At 43.1% G+C, this 17,675-nt stretch overlaps 1 protein-coding gene and 1 long non-coding RNA gene across 2 annotated transcripts; both read left to right on the forward strand.

The window, feature by feature from the left end:
• The first annotated feature begins 13,477 nt into the window (after positions 1 to 13,477).
• Positions 13,478 to 14,460, forward strand: LOC116662002. The gene is made up of 3 exons (XR_004317976.1): positions 13,478 to 13,546; positions 14,098 to 14,183; positions 14,335 to 14,460. It is a non-coding gene; the product is annotated as an uncharacterized LOC116662002 (long non-coding RNA).
• A 325-nt stretch (positions 14,461 to 14,785) lies between these two features.
• Positions 14,786 to 16,723, forward strand: LOC116661881 (melanoma-associated antigen 10-like; the record flags this gene model as incomplete). The annotated part of the gene is made up of 1 exon (XM_032474701.1): positions 14,786 to 16,723. A coding segment is annotated over one exon (1,044 nt), but the record flags the coding sequence as incomplete, so codon positions are not given.
• Between the last annotated feature and the right edge of the window lie 952 nt (positions 16,724 to 17,675).

A 17,675-nucleotide genomic window follows, 5' to 3' on the forward strand; every position in this document is an offset into this window, starting at 1 on the left:
GATATCAGTTGATTGTCTCTCTAGCGTTCCTCCTACTTCCCAATTGCTTTCTCACCTCTCATGATTTTCTGAGGATATCAAGGTACTTCTAGACAACCTAATTCCGCCTCTCCTGATCTAGATGGGGAATGCATGATCTAACTTGTCAGTTCACATATTCCATTCTCCAGGTCACAGTGATTGCTTCCAGGGCAGGTGCATGACTGAGGCTAATCCAATTGGACTGGACTTCAGAACCTCTGAATTTTATATATTTTCTTTCTTGCTTTACAAGAGTGATGTGTGGAATGAGACCTGCAAGTGCTGCAGCAATTTTGTTACCACGAGGCAAGTCAAACTGATGACCAGAGAATGACAGTGCCAAGAGATTAAGAGCAACTGAACCAGAACTCTGATCAAATCATACCTGAAAACTTGCTGCTGTGAATTTTTTTTTGAGTTCCAAGAGCCATTGAAGTTCCTTTACTGTTGAAGCAATTTTGATTTGGGTTTTCTGTCACTTGCAATCAAAAGCAGAACACTTAATTCTCTTCCCAGATTTGTTTTTCCTAAAGTCTTACCCATCTCAGTGAACTAGTTACTCAAGCCAAATGTCTAAGCATCATTCTTGATTCCTCTCATTCTTTCATCCCATATATCTAACCTTTCATCACCATTTCTCTTCATCTCTCAGCTACCATGTTCCCTCTCCCACAGTGCTGCAATAGCATCCTATTTTATTGTCTTCCTGTTTCCACTATTTTCCCCTTTCAGTACATTCTCAACACAGCAGAGTGAACTTTAAAAAACATAATACCACTCTTCTGTTGAATTCTTTCAGTGGCTTCCCATCACACTTAGAATAAAACATATACCCTTTCATGTGCCTATTGATTATTTGTATTTCCTCCTTGGAGAATTGCTTGTTTAGGTCTTCTGCCCAATTCTGGATTGGGTTGTTTGTTTTTTTCTTATTATGTCATATAAGCTGCTTATATATTCTGGAGATAAAACTTGTGTCGGTTTCATCATTTGCAAAAATTTTCTCCCATTCCATAGGCTGTTGTTTTGTTTTACTTATGGTTTCCTTTGCTGTACATAAGCTTGTAAGTTTCATTAGGTCCCATTTGTTTATTCTTGCTTTTATTTCTATTGCTTGAGTAGACTGTCCTAGGAGAACATTTTTGAGATGTATGTCAGATGATGTTTTGCCTATGTTTTCTTCTAGGAATTTTATTGTATCTTGTCTTATATTTAAGTCTTTGAGCCATTTTGAGTTTATTTTTGTGTATGGTGTAAGGGAGTGTTCTAGCTTCATTGCTTTACATGCTGCTGTCCAGTTTTCCCAACACCATTTGCTGAAGATACTGTCTTTATTCCATTGTATATTCTTGCCTCCTTTCTCGAAGATTAGTTGACCAAAAGTTTGTGGGTTCATTTCTGGGCTTTCTATTCTGTTCCGTTGGTCCATATGTCTGTTTTTGTACCAATACCATGCTGTCTTCATGACTGTAGCTCTATAGTATTGTCTGAAGCCTGGGAGAGTTATTCCTCCAGCCTCTTTCTTTTTCTTCAGTGATGCTTTGGCAATTCTCGGTCTATTGTGGTTCCCTATAAATTTTATTAAGATTTGTTCTAGTTCTGTGAAATATGTCCTGGGTAATTTGATAAGGATTGCACTAAATCTGTAGATTGCCTTGGGCAGTGTGACCATTTTAACAATATTGATTCTTCCAATCGAGGAGCATGGGATATCTTTCCATTTTTTAAAGTCTTTAATTTCCTTCATGAATGGTTTATAGTTTTCCATGTATAATTCTTTCACCTCCTTGGTTAGATTTATTGCTAGGTATTTTATTACTTTGGGTGCTATTTTAAAGGGGATTGTTTCTTTACTTTCTTTTTCTGTTGATTCATCGTTAGTGTAAAGAAATGCAACTGATTTTTGAACGTTAATCTTGTAAACTGCTACCTTGCTGAATTCTTTGCTTAGCTCTAGTAGTATTTGTGTGGACCTTTTAAGGTTTTCTATATATATCACTAATTATCAGAGAAATTCAAATCAAAACTACAATGAAGTATTAACTCACACCAGCCAGAATGGGCATCATTCAAAAGTCCACAAATGACAAATGCTGGAGAGGCTGTGGAGAAAAGGGATCCCTCCTACACTGCTGGTGGGAATGCAGTTTGGTGCAGCCACTGTGGAAAACAGTGTGGAGATTCCTCAAAAGACTAGGAGTAGACTTACCGTATGACTGAGGAATCCCACTCCTGGGCATATATCCAGAAGGAACCCTACATAGCAGCACTATGTACAATAGCCAAGACATGGAAACAGCCTAAATGCCCATCAACAGATGACTGGATAAAGAAGTGGTGGTATATTTATACAATGGAATACTACTCAGCCACAAAAATGACAACATAATGCCATTTAAAGCAACATGGATGTCCCTGGAGAATGTCATTCTAAGTGAAGTAAATCAGAAAGAAAAGGAAAAATATCATATGAGATCGCTCATATGTGGAATATAAAAAAAAGAACATGAATATAAAACAGAAACAGACTCATAGATACAGAATACAAACTTGTGGTTGCCAAGGGGAAAGGGGGTGGGGAGGGACAGACTGGGAGTTCAACATTTGTAGATACTGACAGGCATATGCAGAATAGATAAAGAAGATTATACTATATAACATAGGGAAATATATACAAGATCTTGTGGTAGCTCACAGAGAAAAAAATGTGACAATGAATATATGTATGTTCATGTATAACTGAAAAATTGTGCTCTACACTGGAGTTTGACACAACATTGCAAAATGACTATAACTCAATAAAATGTTAAATAAAAAACATATACCCTTTATTATGATTTACAAGGTCCTATGTGATCTGGACCCTGCCTACCTCTCCATTTGCATCTCTTATCACTCTCCTCCTTGCTTACTCCATTCCAGATAAATTGACCTTCTTTCTGTTCCTTGAACAAGCTGCTTTCAGCCTTAAGAACTTTGCACTTACTGTCCCCTTTCTTTCTTTAATCACTTTTCTGCAAGAAATTTGTATGGCTGCTTTCTTTTCATCATTCAAGCCTGGTCTCAAAAATTAAGTACCGTAGGGCCTTCCTTGATCATATTATGCAAATTAGCTAGCATCCTTCCTATTACTGGAAATGTTATTCCATTTTATCTTGGACATCATAATTATCTAAAGTTATTTTATTTATAACAAAATATGCATCTTCATGTATCTCCTAGCTCTCTACACTAAATTTTCAATTTCATGGTGGCAGAAGTTAAGTTTAACTTCTTCACCACTGAATTGCCAGGTCTCAGTAGGTTACCCATAAGTGGTTGCTGGATGAAAGAGTAAATGTCCAAGTGACATAGACCTGGCATATCAACCAAAGGAGAGGCAAAGACAAAAGTGTTTCAGATACTCACAAGTTTTCTGAGGATGATAATGCATGAGTCTCAGAGAACAATAACAAAAAATACTAACCAGAAAAACTGTAACTCCAGGACACCCCATCATCCCCAACATACAAATTAAGCCATGAATCCAGGAAAACCTCTAATTCTTACAGAAGCAGTTCCTTTCTCATATCATTGGAAATAATTAGGCTTCTATGAGCCAAACTCATAGAAAAACTCATTGGTTTTTTTTCCTTCAAATTCTGATGGTCACATAATGGAAAATTTTTTCTCCAAGTGCTGGCTGCTAAAAAGTCTTAAACTTAACTGAAAGTTTAGGATCCCATAGTATGCATTGTATGTACAAACTGACTTCTGGCTCCATCATTTTTGTTATTTTGTATTTTTCCTTAGCCCTGATACCTTAATCTTTTAAAAATCTGATTGTATTACAAGTGCTTTTGAGATTTTTCCTTATTCCATTTTTGAGCAAGAAGTATAAAAAGAGATGCTCCTAAGTGTATTTTACAAGTACACTATGGTCATCTGTTGTTGGGACAGGAATCTCTTGAGAATGTAGCAAGTGGATGAATCAGGAGCTTCCAATCAGTTGATCTATATTTATCGGGGGATCTTGAAGCCTTTATTATTCACCAAGGCTGTTCTGGAGAGCTCACTTTTCTTGCTGTGAGGAGCTAATCTGAAACTGAGCCAGTAGCTAAGGGATGTTTTTAGCTTGCTACCCTGGTCCCCATTTTGTAACCAAACAATGGCAACAGTCCTCTGTCTCACCCATCCCACCATCAGATGGCAAACCAAAATAAGGACTCCATCCTACAGGCAGTGAGGAAATACTGAAGCTTTTAGGAAGTTTGTCTAAGACACATTAACTTTGGCTTCAATGTGCAGAGTAAATTAGATAGGAATAGGACTAGCATCAGGGTGATTTACTGAAATCTGTTACTATAAGCTAGGTTAGAAGTAGTAAGGGCTGTATCAGTCAGGGTCCAACTAGGAAAATAAAAACCACTCTAATTCTTTTTTACAAGAGAAATGTAATGTAGGAAACTGGTTGTATATGAACTGGAATGACTGAGAAGCCAAACTGTGTAAGATGAAGAACCCACAAATAAGTAACAGCAGGAAATTGCTACCACTTCTAGGCTAGAGGGACAAAGATTGGAGCCAGGGTCTCCAGAGCCCTAAGACAGTGTCACTTGGTGAAAACTGGAATCATGGAGGGTCTGTTGGTGGGAGATGGAGTCACAGAGGAGATAGAGGCAGCTCAGGGTACAGAAAGAGGACCACCATCTCTCATGCTCCTTCTCCCTTCCTTTCAACTTTTACTCTTCCTGCATGAGGCACAAGAACCAAGGAAGTTCAGCCTGAAAAACAGAGTGGAGCAGGAGAAGGATGAAGAATGGATATGAAGGCAAATGTACCAGCCCAAGAACCTATATCAAAATGGTGACAGTGGGGATAGAGAAGAGAGGATGGAGTCAGAAGCCATTTAGAAGTAAATTCAACAGGAATATTGAACATGGATTTCCATTCTGATGACTACTGGATTAATCACGGTGCTCTTATATAGGAGATGAAGCTCTTTGGGGCCTTGTTGAAACTTAGTTGCCTATTAGGCCTCTAGGTGGATGGTCTTGGGAGACAATCATATACTCTGCTCTGAAGTTCAGGAGACCTGGAGTAGATAAGCTGGAAACCAGGAGTGAATGATATTAAGCAGGGAGTGTGTGGTGACAGAGATGAGAAATTGGGGAAGCCTGGAGCACAGTCTTGAAGAACACCCACACTTAATGGATGGATGGAGAAAACAGAGGGATTGACCAGGGATGGGAAGAAAACCAGAAAAAAGTGTTGTATGAGGGCAAAGAAAGAAGAGGAAAGCTCTAGGTCATCTATCCTAGTGACTTTGCATAAAGACAGCTCTCTCTTCTCCTGAATCCCCTTCTTCCTTCCCATTGGCCTCTGTCTGTCCCACTCTAGCAATGTGGGGCACTGCAGAGCCTTCATTTGAGAGCCAGCAAGTCCTGCTGCCACCATCAGCAATACCATGCAACATAACTTGAGTGCTTCCTCTCCTCTGTGGCAAGCAGTGTACTGGGAATGTTGAGGCCACCAAGGGGCTCAGAAGCAGTCATGGCCTTATGAGATACTATCTAGTAGGCTAAGTAAATGTCTGTAAGCAGAGAACTACTCTCATACAGAAACACATCCTATGGAGCTACAGCATGAAAAGATAGATGTGTGAGTCCTGAGAAGGAGTTATAGAGGAGCAGGTGTCCTCTAGGAGGTGAATCTCAGCTGGAGCTAAGGAAAGATGAATCTGAAAGAAGAGGGAAGGAGTGTTAGGAATAAAGCCCTTGAGGCATGGATGAAGGGGACAACAGGGCCCAAGCCAGAGCTGGAATGATTCAAGCCAAGGATATTGGGAGGCTAGGGGGATGAGACACAAAATTCTGAAGGTAGGAATGTAACTGACCTGATCCTCTCCCATTATGGTTCTCACACCTCACCACTGGCCTGGTTTGCTGAGCACTTCTTGTGTGTCATTCCATTAGAGCTACATGCCAACCATAAAGCACCACCATTCTAGCTAATGCAGATCCCAAGTTTCTCCCACCACATTTCCCTACTGAATCTTCTTTGTAGAAATTAGCAGACCTGGCATAATGTAATCTGGTCATTTATTTATGTATATTAACTGCCCTCCTTTAATAAACTGTAAGCTCACTGAGGATTAATTTGCTGTACTTGTAATACCTAGCAGAATACAGCACAAAACTAGTGCTGAGTAAACATTTGTTGACTAATAGAAGGCTACAAAGGGTTGGCAATGTGGTCCACACTGTACAGCTGGAGAAACTGAGGCTCAGAAAGTTGAAGTGGTTATGCCAAGGCTGCATACCCAGGAAGGACCCAAGCTGGAACTGTAATCCAGGCATCTTGATTCCCATTATACTACAGCTTCTTCCTAGCTCCTACCGGGAGACTCCAGGTCAGCCAGTGAGGGAAGCTAATGTGCAATGAATTCCAATACTGGCTTTTCCCCCTTACTGGCTAAGTGATTTCTAGCAAGTGATTTCACCTTTATGAACCTCTGTTTCTGAGCATGATAAGGTGGACCTCTCAAAGTTGTTGGGAAGATTCATTGAGTCTGCAGAAGCATCCTGAAGAAGGGACCTAGCCCCCCAGACTGTGGCATTTGGTGGCTGAGGCTCCCTGCTAGGAGGACAAAGGCTGATCCTCCTCTGTCATCTGGCGGGGTGGGGGTGGGGGTCTACGGGTAGCTGTGAGCCTCTGCCTGGCTACAGAACTCTGGTGACCATTGGGATTGATCCTGGAGGGTGAAGAGAAACCGGCAGGACAATTTACATGGCTTATCCCAATGGAGGGAGGGTGGTATCCTCTCTGGGGCACACATGGGCTGATGAAACTGCAAGGAACAGTGGTACTTTGGGAAGATCCCAGGCCTGGCAGGCATTAGCAACTCAGCTCTGCCACCTGGTGACCTTGGGCAAATCCCTGTTGTTTCTGGTCCACAGATTCTTCCTTCTCCTGCTCAGGAGCAGGGCTCTGGCTGGCTCAGCTGGACCACTATGCCACGGAAGAAATAGTTCTTCAGGGCAGTCCCTAATTAACAGAACACTGCACCCAACGATAGCAGAAGACACATTTTTCTCACGTGCACATGGAATATTTACCAAAAGAGATGATATTCTGGACCATAAATCAAACTTTAACAAATAGAGAAGAGTAGAAATAATAAAAAGTATGTTCTCAGATAATAATGTAATTAAACTCAAAATTAAAAGAAAAACACATCTGGATGATATCCAAATATTGAAAATTTAAGAAATATACTTCTAAATAATACATGGGTCAAAGAAGGAGTCTCAAGAGAAATTTAATAATACATTAAATTGAATTAAAATTAAAATACACACCCAAAATTTGTAGGATTCAGTTAAAGTGGTCTTTGAGGGAAATTTAAAGCATAATTTAAATGTTTATATTAAAAAAGAAAGATTTTAAATTAATAACCTAAACTTCCACCCTAGGAAACTAAAGACAGAGTAACTTAAAGCAAGTTGAAGAGAGGAAATAATACAAATTATGGGAGAAATTAGTGGATTTTAAAGAGGAAAACAATAAAGAAAATCAATAAAGCAAAAAACAAATTCCTTGAAAAGATAAATAAAATTGATCATATCTAACCAGGCTAATCAAGAAAAAAGAAAGAATACACAAATTACCAATAACAGGAATGAAAGACAAAACATCAATAGTAATCCCACAGATGTTATACTAATAATAACAGAATACTATAAAGAGCTTTATGGTTATAAATTCAGTAACTCAGATGAAAAATATTAATTCCTGGAAAGATACAAACTATTAAAATTCACACAAGGAGAAATAGATGCCCTCACTAGCCTTAGAGCTATTAAATTGATACACAGGCATAATGCAATTCCTATCAAAAAATCCCAGCAAGAAAGTTTGCAGATATAGATGAATTTATTTTAAAATTTATATGCAAAGACAAAGGAATTAGAATAGCTAAAACCGTTCTGAAAAATAATTAATTGGTATGGATCAATCAAACTGATTTCAAAACTTACTATATAGCTACAGTAACCAAGACCATGTAAGATTGGTGGAGGGATAGACACATAGAACAATGTAATAAAAAAACCCAAAATAGAACTATACAAATATATCCAACTCACTTTTGATAAAGAGACAAAAAGCAATTCAATAGAGGAAAGACAACTTTTTAACAAACAGTGCTGAGCCATTTTGCACATTTGTAGCCCAAAACAAACAAACACCCAACCAAACAAAAACAAAAAAGAGTTTATCTCAACTTCACATCTTATACAAAAATTAACATAAAAAGAATAACTGACTTAATTGTAAAACATAAGATTATAAAACTTTTAGGAAAAAAAATCATTAGGATGTAAGGCTAGGCAAAGAGTTCTTACAGCTTGACACCAAATTATCATCCATAAAAGTAAACAGTTAATTAGACCTTATCAATATGAAAAACTTTTGCTCTACAAAAAAAATAAAACTGCTAATGGGTATACAAAATGGCACAGCCACTTTGGAAAACAGATTGGCAGTTTCTTATAAAGCTAAACATGCAAGTACCATATGATCCATATATTTCTGGGTGTTTGTCCAGAGAAATGAAAATTTTTTTTCACCCAGACTTTGTACATGAAAATTCAGAACTTTTTCTGTAAATGGACAACTTAGAAGAAGTGTACAACTTCTTAGAAATGTACAATCTTCCAAGACCGAACCAGGAAGAAATAGAAAATATGAACTGACCAATTACCAGTGATGAAATTGAATCAGCAATTTAAAAACTCCCAACAAACAAAAGTCCAGGATCTAATGGCTTCACAGGTGAATTCTACCAAACACTTAGAGAAGAGTTAACAATCATCTTTCCCAAACTATTCCAAAATTTGATAGGGATTGCATTAAATCTGTAGATTGCCTTGGTCAGTGTTACCATTTTAACAATATTGAGTCTTCCAATCCAAGAGCATGGGATATCTTTCCATTTCTTTAAGTCTTCTTTAATTTCCTTAATCAGTGTTTTATAGTTCTCCTTGTATAAGTCTTTCACCTCCTTGGTTAGATTTATTCCTAGGTATTTTATTACTTTGGGTGCTATTTTAAAGGGTGTTATTTCTTTACTTTCTTTTTCTGTTGATTCATTGTTAGTGTAAAGAAATGCAACTCATTTTTGAACGTTAATCTTGTAATATGCTACCTTGCTGAATTCTTCAATCAGCTCTAGTAGCTTTTGTGTGGACCTTTTAGGGTTTTCTATATATAGTAACATGTCATCAGCATATAATGACACTTTTACCTCTTCTTTTCCAATTTGGATCCCTTTTATTTCTTTCTCTTGCCCGACTGCTGTGGCTAGGACTTCCAGGACTATGTTGAATAGGAGTGGTGATAGTGGGCAGCCTTGTCTTGTCCCAGATTTTCGTGGGAAGCTTTTGAGTTTTTCACCGTTGAGTACTATGGTGGCTGTAGGTTTGTCATATATAGCTTTTATTATGTTGAGATATGTCCCCTCTATACCCACTTTGGTGAGAGTTTTTATCATAAATGGGTGTTGAATTTTATCAAATGCTTTTTCTGCATCTATTGAGGTGATCATGTGGTTTTTGTCCTTTCTCTTGTTGATGTGATGTGTTACATTGATTGACTTGCGTATGTTGAACCACCCTTGTGTCCCTGGGATGAACCCCACTTGGTCATGATGTGTAATGTTTTTTATGTGTTGTTGGATTCTATTTGCTAATATTTTGGTAATTTGCAGAGGAAGTGACACTTCAGTTTTATTCATCCCAAACACCAGAAACAATCCAGATGTCCCTCAATGAGGTAATGGTCAAACAAACTGTAGTACATACATACCATGGAGTACTATTCAGCAATAAAAAGACATGAACTATTAATATATACAGCAATGACCTGGATGAATCTGCAGAGAATAATGCTGAGTGAAAAAGCCAATCCCCAAACTCATATACCGTGCAATTAAATTTATATAGTATTCTTGATGTGACAACAACGTAGAAATAGAAAACACATGAATGGTTATCACATTTAAGTGGGTGGAAGTAGGAGGGAAGTGGATGTGTCCATAAATGGGCCACACGAGGGATTCCTGACGTTATGAACATGTTCTGTATCTTAAATGTGTCCATGTCAATATCCCAGTTGGTATTATACTACTACAGATTTAAAATATATAATCATTAGGGGAGCTGGCTGAAGAGTACACAGTATCTCTTTTTATTATTTTTTACAACTGCATATAAGCCCACTGTTATCTCAAAATTAAAAGTAAGTTAAAATTTTATCTGCAGTTTAATGCTACACCAGGATTGAACAACTCTCATTGCCTAGCCTTTGGGAACCACTATTCCACCTCAAGCTTCTTAACAAGAAAGAGGCCTAATTGGTGTTGAATTTGAGTGTCCATTATTTTAGTGCTGGGGAGTGCCATCATTGACTTTTAGTATCGTGAGATTTTTGTTCATTTTGAGTTCCTTGAGTTGCTTACAGCATAGCAGGTGATGCAATAAACACAACTATGAGGTAAGTGGCCTAGAAGTGATGTATTTGCCCTTTTTGTGGAGTGGTGCTGCCACCCAAGTATATCACTCCATATAGGTTCTTGCAATCCACACTTTGACATCATGCCCTGCTCCCCAAATACATACACAGGCAGAAACACCAAGTCCTTTTCTTCCTTGCCCACAGGATAAAGTATGCTCTTTCTTTGTTTTTGTTTGTTTCAGTGCTCATACCTTACCCAATCCTTATCCTCTGTGACTGCTTAACTGTGGACCTTCTGATCTGACCCCACAATGCTGCAGGACCCTGCCTTCTTCCCTGCTCAAGCACCTGCCACATCCCTTCCTTCCTCCTCATGTTCAGAGAACTCACTAAGACACACACACATCTTTTCACAACTTGTAGATTTTATTTTAATCATCACTATTGTACCATGTAGGTATAAGATTTAGCCTATACACCACTGGCCACTTCTCAGGGGCCAGACCTCAGAGACTTGGCAGATAGTTCTAAGGTCTCAGGCCTTGCTCTGAAGTTACTAGCTGCCCAGGTCATCACTTGAAGTGGTGGATTTTTCCACACTCTCTTGATCATGCTCTGGTTCATTTTGATTCAGTTCCTCATCTGGCCTGTGAAAATGACCCCACATTGAAGGCGTAGGAGTTATTGGAGAGCTTTTTTCTCTTGAACTTCCTTGAAGAAGACTTTTTACCCCCGTGGTTGTTTTGGAAACATGGAGGGACAACAAGGTGAACACAGAAGGACATTGGTTTGGGGGAAGATGATGGGGGAATGAATGAGAACAAGGGCATCATGAGAAAGGAAGTGAGCTGAGGAGGGGCAGTCTGCCAGACAAGAACACGGTAGGGGTTTTGGAGAAGTGTTAATGAGGAAGAGGAGGAGGAGATTGGATGGGGTCATCTCACCTTGACACTGCCTCCGGACCTGGGTTGACAGGGCATTTTCCTCTACTTCCTCCTTTTGGTGCTCGGGATCAGTTGTTCCATAACTGTACTAGGGACTTGTGGTTTCCCGGTCACCTTCCCCATATCAAAATTTTCCAGTGGTCTACCCCAGAACTCCTGACATGCCTATACATACCCCTCTCTTGGACAATGAAGGGCCACACACTTTGTTTGGTTAGTAAGGCTCTCCCCCAGCCAATGGTAGCCCTGGGGGAGAGGCTTAGGCATCATGAAGTACCATCCTGACATGTCCTTGGGTAGGGAAGATGCTGGGGGGGCAAATGTACATTAGACATCATAAAGCACCATCCTGACACACTCATGGGGGTTGGGAGGGAGGCCTTTGATTGGAGAAATAGAGCCATTTCTTTAACACCCCTAAAAACCCTTCTCAAACTGACTAATCACTGCTTCTTACCATCCGATGGTCAATTCTAGGGAGTCGCATGGCAGAGAAAGGGTGTTTCCACCAAACCTTTCCCCAAGGCCAGCCATTTCAGTGGTTCATTCTGTTCTCTTTCACCCTTTACTATTAACTGATTTCTATGTCTTACCTAAAATCCCTCCAAGGTAATACAGATGTACTTAAGTTTCTGTGGAGATGTGAATCTTCCCATGTCCCTCCTAAAAATTTCTCTTATGCATCTTGAAAACCACTCACTTCTTGGCTACTACCAGGGAAACTTCCAATCCCACTCCTTTGCACAGGGCCCATATAGCTCTCCTCAGTTTTATGCTTTCCAGGTTGCAATCACTGCATTCAGGCTGTATTCAGTGAACAGATTTGCTCAACTGAGTATCTAAGTTTTATTTCAAATCTTGGGGACAGGAGGTTGGTTCATCTCAGAAGTTACAGTATCCAGACTTGGGTTTTTAACAGCGTGGTATGGATGAGGCAGGTATTAACATGCCAGAAATTGTGTTTGATGTTGATATGCAGGAAACTGCACTCTCCTGCCCTCCCCCACACCTCCTCAGAGAACTAAGGGGTTAAGAGCCTTGGTCTGAGAGGTGCAGACTCAGGTCCACAAAGGGAAGGAGGCCCATGTTACACAGTGTACACCAGAGGGAGGGCTGAGGGACCCCCGGGGAATTCATCTCAGCCCCTAGCGTCCACAGTCCTGGGAAGCCCTGGGCCTGGTGGCCTGCTGTGAGTCCACAGACTCCCCTGGGGGTCTCAGGGCAGTGAGGGCCTTGGTATGAGGGTGTGGGCTCGGGTCAACAAGGGGGCGTCCCAGGACCTGCCGGGGCTCAAGCTGAGGACGCTGAGGGAGGACCGAAGGGGCCCCACAGATCCCCGCCCCTGCTGCCAGCCCTGGGAGGGCCTGGGTGGGATGAGCACTCGTGGGGTCCTGACTTCCTGACATCCGGGTCTCGGAGGGACTGGGGTCCTGGGATGAGGGGCGGGGCCTCGGGTGGTCCAAGGGGAGGCCAGTGCTGCCTGAGTGAAAGTGAGGACCCTGAGGGAGAACAGGGGATCCCGCACCCCGGGACAGTGTTGGTCCTTGGAGACCTTAGGGCAGGGTGACCAGCGGCGGCATTTCCTGACATCCGGGTCTCACAGGGTCTGGGGTCCTGGGATGAGGGGTGGGGCTTCGAGGGTTCCAAGGGGAGGCTACATGCCGCCTGAGTCAAGGTGAGGACCCCGAGGGAGAATGGACGGATCTTGCACCCCGGGGCAGTGTTGGACCTTGGAGGCCTTGGGGCAGGGTGACCAGCTGTGGCGTTTCCTGCCATCCGGGTCTCGGAGGGACTGGGGTCCTGGGATGAGGGGCGGGGCCTCGGGGGCTCCAAGGGGAGGCTACATGCCGCCTGAGTCAAAGTGAGGACCCTCAAGCAGGAAGGAGGGGCCCCTGAACCCAGAAAAGTGGCCATCCCACAGAAAGGCGCCCTTGCTTTCAGCTGTCCGGCGGCCCGAGGGGAGGACAGGCCCACGAGGTTTGTCCTGACTTCCGCATCCGAGTCTCAAACAGACTGGAGGACATAGTGAAAGGGCGGGGGCCTCAGGTCTGCGGAGGAGAGAATCTCAGGGCCGCCTGGGAGTGAAGGTGACGACCGCGAGTTAGCATTCAGGGACCCTGGACCCCAGAACAGAGTCAGTCCTGGGAGGCCATGGGGCGGGAGGACCTCGGGCAGCAGTTCCTGAAATGCGGGTCTCAGAGGGACTGGGGTCTTGGTATGACGGGCGGGGCCTCAGGTGGGCTGAGAGGGGAATCCCAGGTCCTGCCAGGAGTCAAGGTGACCCCGAGGGAGGAGTGAGGGACCCGAGATCCCAGAACAGAGGGGACGCAACCGATCCTGCGCCTGCTGTCAGCCCTGGGAGGCCTCAATGCGGGATGAGCACACGTGGTGTGTCCTGACTTCGGCATCCAGGGCTCAGAGAGACCGGGGACCTACTATCAGGATGGGGCCCTCAGGTGGTTGGAGAGCAGAATCCCAGGTCCCGCTTGGAGTCCCGGTGAGGACCCTGAGTTAGCGCGGACAGGACCTCCCACCCTAGAAGAGTGGGAACCTGCCAGAGCCCAGGCCTCCTGCCAGCACGCGGATCCAGGGCTGTGCCACAGTGTAGATCCGAGGTCTCCCCTCCTTTCTCTCCCAGGGGCTCCAGACACCGGGAAGGCCTAGGTCTGAGACACGTGTTCTCGGGTCACAGAGCACAGGAGGCTGGCAGTGCCAGGACTGAAGGTGAGGTGTGGGCCCTGAGTGTGTACCCGGGGGCTCCCGGAACAGAGGGGACCCCACGAGGCCAACGTCCACTCCACACACCCCGTGTTGCCCCCAGAACCTCGGGCTGTGCCGGCTGCACCCTGAGGAGCCGCCTCACTTCCCCCGTCAGGTTCACAGACGACCGTCCACCAGGAGGAGAGCCCCTGTGAGGCCGAGGGCACCCCTGAAGAGGAGACCTGTAAGTAGCCTTTGTCAGAGCCCCCCACGGTGGGTTTCTCAGCCCGGGCCACTGACACTCCCTCTCTCCCCCAGGCCTGTGGATCCAGTTGCCCACCTTGTGTCCATACTCTTGCTAACAGGAGTTATCATTCTTCCCACTCCAAAGCATTGGTGTTACACGAAGTGTTTGCGTTGCATGCTTCAGGAAGGTCTTCAGTCTGAAAGCAGGGTATGGAGCCTTTTGAGCGCACTCAGTTCCTGAGTCTCAGGAGGAGGAAGCCTCGTCCTTTTCCTCCTCCTCATCCTCCTCCTCTTCCTCCCCTTCCTCTCCTTCCTCCCCCTGTTCCTCCTCTTCTTCTCCCTCCTCCTCCTCCAGCTCCTCCTGTTCCTCTTCCTCCTCCTCTTCCTCCACCAGTACTTCTTCGTCTTTCTCCAGCACCTCCTCTTCTTCCTCTCCCTCCTCCGCTTCCTCCTCCTCTCCCTCCTCCTTCTTATCTTCCCATTTTGTCATCCCAAGCACCATAAAGGAGGTTTCTGGTGCTGTTGGGACACCAAGTCTTCTCCAGGGTTCTCAGAGAGTCTGCTCCTCCCACATTGCCATGGCAGTCACACCATCAATCAAATCAGATCAGGGCTCCAGCAGCCAAGATGGGAAGGGCCCAAGCACTTTGCAGTCCCTGCCAGTCACTGGGTCCTTGTTTAAAGATGCCATAGAAGATAAGGTGGCTGATCTAGTGGGGTTCCTGCTCCTCAAATATCACACAAAGGAGCTAATCACAAAAGTAGAAATGCTTATTGTAATCAAAGATTACCAGGACCACTTCCCTGTGATCCTCAGCCAAGCCTCTGAGTGCCTCCAGCTGGTCTTTGGCATTGATGTGAAAGAATTGGACCCCATCAGCCACTCTTATGTCCTGGTCAACACCTTGGGCCTCACCTACAATGGGATGCTGAGTGATGACCAAAGTGTGCCCAAGACTGGCCTCCTTATAAATATCTTGAGTGTGATCTTCATGGATGGCAACTGTTCCCCTGAGCAGAACATCTGGGAAGTGCTGAGTGTGATGGGGCTCTGTGCTGGGAGGAAGCACTTCATCTATGGGGAGCCCAGGGAACTCATCACCAAAGTGTGGGTGCAGGAGGGGTACCTGGAGTACCGGCAGGTGGCCAACAGCGATCCCGCTCGCCACGAGTTCCTGTGGGGTCCTCGGGCCCACGCAGAGACCAGCAAGATGAAAATCCTAGAGCTTTTGGCCAAAATAAATGGTACCATCCCCAATGCCTTTCCTATCTTGTATGAGGATGCTTTGAGAGATGAGGAAAAGAGATCTCAAGCCAGAGTTGCAGCCAGGGCCAGTAGTAGGGTCAGGGCCAGTGGTAGGGTCAGAGCCACTGGTAGGGCCAGGGCCAGGGTCACACCCAACAGCTTCTGTCGCCACAAGTGAAGTCTGAGGCAGATTATTCACTCAGTTTGAAGAGAATAGTCACCATTCTAAGTAGTGAAGAGGCAGGATGGGGCTTGAGAGGATTGAGTATATAACACCTTTGTGTTTCTGGTATATAAGAGTAATTTGGAGATTATTTTTTCTCTTTTGGTATTTTTCAAATGTTGTTCCTATTAATAGAAAGTTTAATTAAGTTCAAATTCTGAGTTTACAAATGACATTGACCACAAATGCGTTGCTGTTTATGCAAGAAGTGAGTATTTTGCCTATTTTGTAGCTACAGTTATTTTGTACTACTTTTGTCTTTTAACCCTCATACTAGCTTTATAAATGATTAATCCACTACCTTTACTATATATTTACATTTACAATGAGATTTATACTTTCATATGTTTTCTTGTTACTAATTAGCGACCTTTATTTCAGCTTCAAGAAGTCCCTTTAACATTTCTCATAAGGCTGGTTTAGTGGTAATGAACTCCTTTAGCTTTTGCTTGAATGGAAAACTCTCTCTCCTTCAATTCTGAAAGATAACTTTGCTGGGTAGAATATTGTTGCTTGGAAGTTTTTCTTTCCTTTCAGTCCTTTGAATATATCATGTCACTGTATTCTGGTCTGTAAAATTTCTGCTGAAAAATCTGCTATTGTTCTTATGGAGGCTCCCTCACAGGTAACAAGTTGCTTTTCTCTTGCTGCTTTTAACATTTTCTACATTTTGCTATTTTGTAAAATTAATTGGGAAACTTTCCATCTTATTTTGTGATGTTGAACAACATAACATGGCATTGGAAAAGAACTTTCCTTGGAAATGTGAAAGAAGACTGCACTAAAATAGCTGGTAAATAGAGGAATCGAGAAAAAAAGAAAAAAATGGTAAATTCTTGCCTTCCCTTATCCCTTTTATTGTGTTGTTCTGTAAAATTAAAAGATACATACCTGGATATGCTTGGATTATTGAAGAATGTGGGAGATATTAAATCTTAATAAATAAGACTCCCTACTCATTGGCTCTTTTATTCTGCAGTCATTAATTAGGGATTGACCCTGTGTAAGTAGGAGGGACACTGGGATAAGCAAGACACCCCCATCCATAAAGTTGGGGTCTAGGAGCAGCACTCATATCAGGAAAATTGTGAGATAGTCTCTAAGTTCTAACTAAGGACTAAGACCTAAGTACTAAATAACATGTAAAAAAAGGGATGAAAAAGTGGGGGCTACAGGTAATACTCAAAAGTAAATGCCCCAAGCCAGGGCAGTTTGGAGCTTTGGGAAACTGCAATTCCTTCTGGAGGAGCTGGGTGTAATGAAGCTGGGTGGTGGCAGTGGCCAGACTTGCAGACACTGTGTCTTAGGGGTGACAGGAAAGCCTGGAATAGAAACTTGCACTTAGCAGTTATTTTTCGGATGGTGGAAAAAACAGAGAGAAATCTCCACCTGGGACAGATGGGGTAGGTGCCCTACACTCTTGTTCCAGTGCAACTGAATACAGTGCATGGACTAGTTGCTTTATACACGTCATCTGCAAGGATTTCTGGAGATACATGATGATACTGCTTTGAAGTGGTACCCTCTAGACTGACACTCTTTTCCCTGGCCGTGGAAAGCCAGAACCCACTGCATTTAAAGGACATTTGAGTTAGATAATCTTAAGTACAGTTTGGACAGATGTAAGCAAGGGCTGTATCTTTGATGGGAGTAAAATGAATGAAAATCATAGTTTGCATGGAAGAGCAGCCAGAGCAGGGAGGATGGAGTTGGTCTTTGACTCAAATTCTAGGAACTCTGAGTTCCATCCAGCTGGGGAAGGCTCCCCCACATTGAAATTAAATAATAGTTCCTCTAAGAG

Source organism: Camelus ferus, chromosome X, assembly GCF_009834535.1.
Source record: "Camelus ferus isolate YT-003-E chromosome X, BCGSAC_Cfer_1.0, whole genome shotgun sequence".
Classification (NCBI taxonomy): Eukaryota; Metazoa; Chordata; class Mammalia; order Artiodactyla; family Camelidae; genus Camelus; species Camelus ferus.